General features: G+C 41.3%; 1 protein-coding gene across 1 annotated transcript; it reads right to left on the reverse strand.

Moving 5' to 3' along the window:
* Nucleotides 1–431: 431 nt before the first annotated feature.
* On the reverse strand, nt 432–6141 carry LOC140244821 (G-protein coupled receptor 161-like). The gene is made up of 4 exons (XM_072324435.1): nt 6089–6141; nt 4962–5448; nt 1818–2623; nt 432–748 (listed from the first exon to the last, which is right to left on the reverse strand). The coding sequence occupies exons 2-4, from the start codon at nt 5441–5443 to the stop codon at nt 432–434; spliced, it is 1605 nt and encodes a 534-aa protein (XP_072180536.1). The 5' UTR covers nt 5444–5448; nt 6089–6141.
* Nucleotides 6142–7323: the final 1182 nt, after the last annotated feature.

A 7323-nucleotide genomic window follows, 5' to 3' on the forward strand; every position in this document is an offset into this window, starting at 1 on the left:
AATTCATACAAACTTCTCAGTACCATTATCTATCAAGGTGGAATTTCCTCTACTGTACATATTACAGTAGTGTATCTCATAAACTATAGTTGAATTACATTTGGCACTGAAACAAATGCACAAACACACACACACACACACCTACATGCAAAATTCGATCAAGAAAACAGTGTAGATTCAAAGTTATTTAACTTGCACGCACCACAATTGAAGTCTTTACCCAGTAAAGCAGTATGTGTACTTTCAACACACATCGAATCCGATCAATTTTCAGGCCCACTTGCCATGAGTGCTTGCCAAGTTGCCTCCTTTTTAAGAACATCAAGGCATTTTGGACAAAATCTTATACAGCAACTTAGCATGGGGTGGTCCATGAATTTCAAGCCACTCATATTCTAGCTCAGCCATCACAGGACAAGACAATGCTGTTATCAATTCGTGCTGTTCTCATCCACACTCACGATGCTGAGCTTGCGGTGGCTGCTCTGTCCACTGTCGACCTCACCTTTGACCTCCCGAGCATCCTTGCGACCTGACAGTAGCCTCGCCGACCTTCGCACTGGAGATTTCTCCGGCCGGTGGACGTCAGCTGTGACACTACCCACTTGCTGCACCCTAGAAGTTGTTGCTTTGGATATTTTCTGTTGCCCAGAGTTTGACCTCGATTTTTTGCTGGACAGCGGTGGACTGGTGACCCTGTTGCTGGACCCAATCTCATGTATGCTTGCCAAGGGCACACCTGAAACAACTGGAGGAAAATTGGAATACACAGGTGAATGGACTGAAACAATCCAAGAACAGCAAAGGGGATATCAGAGCATAATTATCCATTTGATTAAAGAAGTTGTATTACAATTAAAAGGAAGTTTTGTTTTGTGTCTGTCTTCTTCACTTTTTCAGCAAGTTTCCTGCCATAACATCCTACAGCCATATTGGTCACATGATGTGATGTGTCTTGTGCAGACCACACAATGGTATTTCTTGCTTTTTTAGGGAGGTAAAATAAACCGACCTAGTGAAGAAAGGACTGTGATGTCATGATGTACATAATGCAAAGTGGTGTATTGTCAGCAGATAATATAGATAGATGGTTGTAATGAAATAAACTAGCATCAAACATTGAAAATTAGAAACAGCACAACAAATCAGTGAATACCCAGTAATGGCCCTGAATATATGTATGTGAGTGTAAAATGATATCTCTTTAGACATTTTGTATGGTTTTATGATATCATCATTTGTCTACTTTTTGCTCAAACTTTCACTGATCTCAGACAATTCCCCTAATAATGAAATACAATGTTTTATACATGCACAATTCCAAGTTTTGTTTCTCATTTCAGAGTATAAGAGCAAGTATCATTATAAATGCTTTAAAGGGATGGTACAGTTTTGGTTGAGAAGGGGGTTAAGATTTCAACTTTTTCCAAGGTAATTAGAACCCCCCCCCCCCCATAGAATATTAAAGAGTATACAATTTTAAAAGGTATTCAAAGTTTATTTGATGAAAATCGGTTTGAAATGGCTGAGTTACATATATATTAAAAAAAAAAAAAAAAAAAAAAAAAGACAAGGCAAAACAAAGTGGTCCTAATAAAACGTAGTTCCTACCTTTTATTAGGATTTTCTGGATATTTCGGCCATTTGAAAAACAATTTTCATCATATACCGGTAAACTTTGAATTCCTCTAAGAATTATATGCTCTTTAGTATTTCAGAAGAGGTTTCTAATCACTTCACAAAAAAGATGGAAACCTGAAGCCCCATCTCAACCAACACTATACCATTCCTTTAAGAGAGATAAAGTTTTAACTGACCAGATCCATTGCTGGAGGTTTGCTGTCCAGTGGTGGTGACAAGGGTACTGTTGGTTAGCTTCCCTTTTAGCACTGTTGTGTAGCTCAGATCTGTGATGCTACCGCTGATGCTGAGACGTCGCGACTCTCTGCGCCGGGCGAGAATCTTGTCGTCGTCTCGCCACGCCCACTGTAGGCTCACAGATCGCGTGCAGAACATCCCTAAGATCTCGTTGCGCACTGTCTTATTCCACAGAGCATAGATTATGGGGTTCAAGATGAGGCTGCAGTACGCCAACCAAACAGCGCCTGCCTCAAACCAATCTGCAACGTGGTAGTCTCCCAGAACCGCCTCACACAGCAGCTCCGCAACAAATGGAAACCAAGTCAGCATTAGTGCGCCTACAGTAATAAGGACTGTCCGTAAAGCCTTCGTTGGCGAGTTCATTCGTATGTTCACGAGCAGTGACGTTCTGCGCGATCGCCTCCGAGACATGATTTTTATTGCTTCCTCCACCACGACATTGCCATGGCTCACCCTGCGGGAACTCTGCCTAGCAACTTTCAGAATGCCTACGTAGCAGTAGCATATAAGGAAAACGGGAAACAGGGTAGACGAGGCGGCGAAGAAACCGGAGAAGGACACATGGTAGTGCCACTCCGTCATGCACGCTGCCTTGGCTGGTCGATACGTATACCTCGACCAACCAAATGAGGGCGGAAGGGTACATATGAGAGCCAATATCCAGATGGACACCACCAAGTGGGAAGTATAATTCGATGTCATTTTCAATGGGTACAGCATGGGCTGAACTATTGCATAATACCTGTGGAGTACAGAAAAAAACAAATCAAAATAAGAATTAACATAAATTAATAACAGACAGACATATAGTTATATGCTAGGAAATGAAATAAGTTATACACAATGCTGCACACTGGCACTGGTCTAATGGTCCAGGACCAGTAAAAATCACTGTCGGATTAGTAACTTTTTTCAGGAATGAACCAGTAAAAAATTGAAAAACTTGGTACCCACTGGTCTGACCTGTCTGTCTGACAAGTAGAAAAAATGGGTTAGTGTGCAGCCCTGTTATATGATATACAAATATTTATATACTGCATACCCTTTTATTTTCGCGAATTTCGCGAATTGCAGTCGGATCGCGAATTTAACAACACGCGAAATTGTCTCCATGTGCTTTGTTAATAGAGCATTAACGTAAACGTCGGCGTCGATTCGCAAAAACAACATCTCGCGAAAATGTCTATGACCTTGTCACTCGCGAAAATATCTGTACGCGAAAATAACGGCGTATACAGTAACTTACCGGTATTTCATTTCCTTGCATATAGAAAGAGCTCATGACATTCTACTTCAGAAGGCAGGGGCAATGATATTACATTTAACATGATTGTTATGTGACAAGTAAAGAGTATTCCACTTGTACTTGTAGTAAAAAATAAATAAATAAATCTTGTCCAGTTTTCTTGCTATTTTCTTTGTATTGAATTGTTCCCCCACCATGATATCAAAGGCTGTTGAATCTTTCTTATCCAGCGATGATGCCACATCGATTTAACAAAACCTACGAACTTCATAACTTTTGAAAGAACAAATAGTCCAATTTTCCTCCGAACTTCAACAAAAATGTTCTTCTAACTGCAATACATTCACTGAATACACATGTACTTACATGTAATACATGTATTTGGGTTAACAACAGAAGTTAGTTCTAAAAAAAAAAAAGAAATTATAGAAATAGTAGTAGTAGTAATAATAATAGTAAATGTGACCGTGCATCACAAAACGAACAAAAAGTTGCACTTCTTGATTTTACGGGAGGACTCAAAAAAGGTGAAATGGTTCAACCAAGTCAATCTTGGGTTTTTCATATTTTCTAAAAGAGCTATCCTTCTTCTACATTATTCTTTAGTTTTGTATCTTAACATGAATGGGAAAGTAGTTTTTTAGCAGTTTTTCTACAACCCTTTTTGGGGGAAGAGTAGAATGATCAGGTATGTCTTAAAGGCCGCTTTTTATGTCTTGAAATCCTTTGCACACTCTTCACTTTCAAGTCTAATAACATTTGAAGGATGGCGCTACTGCTTTGAAAGTTAGCATTAATCACAGGCAGAATGTGCTATGCTCAATTTCACCTTAATCTGATAATCCCTTCATTGTTGTTGCTTTGCATCCTGTGTTTTGTCGCTTTCATGGCACAGCTAGCACGGCTTGATAGAGATAAAACGCTTCAATAAACTGTGCACTTCAGAGCCTCTTTTCTCAGTTCACACTTTTCCAGAGTGTGTGCTTTCTTTCCAATATTTAGGTAGGTTAGGGGAGTCCATTTGAATTGAGTTATACATCATTTTAAAGCTTAGAGTCTGCTCTTTCAGAATCTGCTCTTAACTAAAAATCTGGCGACGTTTTGTTGGTTTTCTGGTGCAGGGTCACAAATATGCAAAGAATGCAGGCAAGGTGGATATATCATAATATTTTATATAACGCCTGAAGAGATCCTTGTAATTTGATTGGTTGTTTGACATTGATTATTCGGCCCATTTCACTATGACGTCATCATCCGTGCAATTGTGGTTCCATTTACCATGCAATTTTGGATCCATACGATTTGCTCCATTGCACGCTCACTGAGAGCCCGGCATACTACGCGTACGCTTGCGTTTTGCAGTGTATGTACATGCGACAGCGCCCAGTGAGCACTCTCGCAATCTCAGATTCTCTCTTGTTTCTAAATTATTAATAAAACATGAAAGGACAAGGATCTCTTCTAGGCCTTATATAAAACAAATAATAAATGTTTTTCATTCGTGCAATGGACAGAATATTTCATTCGGTGAAAGATGAAATTTTTGATCCATTCAACTCGGCTGCGCCTCGTGAGTCGTTGAATGGATCATTTCATCTTTCAGCTAATGAAATATTCTGTCCATTGCACTAATAAACATTCATTATTTGTATAACATGTAAGCATGACTGCGGGGGGGGGGGGGGGGGGGGTATGAAGTGGTTGCAGGAGAGATAAAGAATCAGGGTACAAACAAGTGTATGTCACAATCCTGCTATAAATCTTTTCTGTTGATTGCATTTGGGAAAACACACACACACACACACACACACAAAACAAGGCAACCACCCAATACCTGTCAAGTGTAATAAGGGCGATGCTAAAGATGGTCCCAGTCAATGTGCATAGTGTGATGAAACCCATGAGATTGCACATCACCACACCAAATATCCACTCCCCAATGATGATGGTGGTAAAATTGAAAGGCAGCACCACAAAGGTCATGACAGCGTTGGAGATGGTCATGCTGTAGATGAAGCGGTTGCTAGGCGTCTGGAGGTATATGCGCTTGCGGATCGTGTGGATGACGACGGCGTTGAGGGCGCCAGCCAGCACCGTGATGATGGCCAGGGACACGGCCTGCAAGATGATCGCCCACTGCGGGGTGTTGGTGTCACTTTCTCCCTGTCCCAGTCCTTCAAAAGTTGCTGTGGTTGCTGCTGGACCATCTGAAAGCTCTGTTGCTTGCTGGGACATTGGATCGGTCGTCGGATCAGGAGTGATTAGGGCCATTGGTGATATTGATCTCCTCTGTGGTGACTCATGACAGAGTTTCATAAAGACTGGTAGTGGTAGGAAGGGTGGAATTGAAAAAGAAAAACACACACATAATACCTGACATTCTACGACTTTAATACTGTCATACATGATGTACTGCACAGCAATCAGCACCTGTTGTGAACACCACTTTTCACTGCAAATGAACATTGATCGAATTCATGGGACTCTTTCTGTCATTGTAAATGACACAATATATACCGACATGATTAGATTAGGTACCAATGATGATGAGCTTGCACCGCGCCACGCCGGCGCACAAAAAAGAGGCCACTTGACTTGCACTTGTGTTTGTCGCTGAGAATTCTGCACGTACTGAGTCAACATTCTGAGCCCGTGCCGTAATCATCAATGATCATGGTAATTTAATCTGTGGTATTTTCTGCCACAGTGAAATGAAATTAGAATTTTTGAAGGTGAAACTGAGGTCGTTATACACTTGACTTAGGCTTACAGCAAAGTCTCCAGTCCAGACTCTACTCTATTCGTTAGCACTTTTTAGTTCTCGATTTTTACAAGCATCTTCTCTTGGGAAAAGGTCCGTCGATTGAACATTGTGTTTCCTCTTTAAACCAGAAGAAGGTAGCATTCGTAACAAACCAAGGCATTTTGCATGCTTACAATTGCACAATGATGTTGACTTACCACAGCTTATTCAAATCAGTCACACACGGCACAACACGTTTACAAGCTAGTGCAGTGCCAGTGCCATCATTGACAGAAGGTCTCAACAAAACTGACGTCATATCAGCTTGTAAATTAAACGTCCTTTCGCTGAAAATTACGTTCTAGCAAAGATCAGGATCTTGGTTCTACCCTCACGGTCGTAGACATTTTGCGCAAGGGGGTAGAGTTGTGTGAGGTGTAATTCCAACGTAGAGAATGATTGATTACTAATACTATACTGCGCACAGCTTAGCATACACATGAAAGGTTGGTCCTGTTCGTTGGTCACTGTGGCAGCGAGAGTGACTCACAAAAGCTACAGTACAATGTACACTACTTCATCGCCAATCCATGTGGGTGGCCGAAAATAGCAACCTCACTCGGTAAAATTACAGATCTATAGGATTTGTTTACATAAAATGTCCTTTTTTGAACTATTATATTCTTAAAATAAATAAAATGTACTAAAATTTTGGTTATATATTGGAAAAATAACATATTTAAAACTCAAACCTCACAAAAACTCATACATTGCTGACCTAGATTGGCAATAGGGAGACCACCCAAGTTACTACACTCAATGCGCATGCTCACTAAATAAAAATTGGCGTCTGCTATCGCTTGAGCATGGAACTGCCAGTATAGTACGTACACTGTATCTCCATGGCTTGAGCATGCAGATGGTTCGAACGGGATAGACCATGCATGGACCTATACTACAACCATGAAACTAGTCAGACGAGGTGAGACTCTCACCTCCCTGCTTAGACTAGATAACCATGGAAATGCGGGATAGAGACTGATGATCTCCCTTCAATCAGGAAGGTGACACCTCCCTGCTTCAATTTGTCCCTGCTCCGATTGTGTGTCGTACGAATTGTGTGTCGAATATTGACGCCATCTACGTGCGAGTTTCTGTATCAGTTGCACCACGCGCTACCCCGGGGTATCGTAGTAACCCGGGGTACCACGTTGTGTAGCGCCATCTCACGTTCACTCGAGTACAACCGCAGAGTTACTGCGTTACGTATGCGCACTGTACTGACCCGTGGTACAGTGCGATACTCAGTATAGCGCTTCATGCACTGACTACACGCACTATTATAATAGCCCGCTAGCTGTGCCAAAGTTACGATCTCGTAGACGTAGTTTCGATCCCGTAATTTTGTAAGCTTTGTGCACTTTGTGCCGAACAAAATATCCTTTCGCAATTA

Source organism: Diadema setosum, chromosome 21 (genome assembly GCF_964275005.1).
Source record: "Diadema setosum chromosome 21, eeDiaSeto1, whole genome shotgun sequence".
NCBI classification, from domain to species: domain Eukaryota; kingdom Metazoa; phylum Echinodermata; class Echinoidea; order Diadematoida; family Diadematidae; genus Diadema; species Diadema setosum.

Bases quoted from the DNA above. Each gene is read 5' to 3' on its own strand.
- LOC140244821 (XM_072324435.1), bottom strand. From the start codon at position 5,443: ATGAAACTCTGTCATGAGTCACCACAGAGGAGATCAATATCACCAATG. The intron at 2,624-4,961 runs GTATTGGGTGGT...TGTACTCCACAG, and splicing joins GCCCTTATTACACTTGACAG to GTATTATGCAATAGTTCAGC. The intron at 749-1,817 runs GTCAGTTAAAAC...ATTTTCCTCCAG, and splicing joins AACCTCCAGCAATGGATCTG to TTGTTTCAGGTGTGCCCTTG.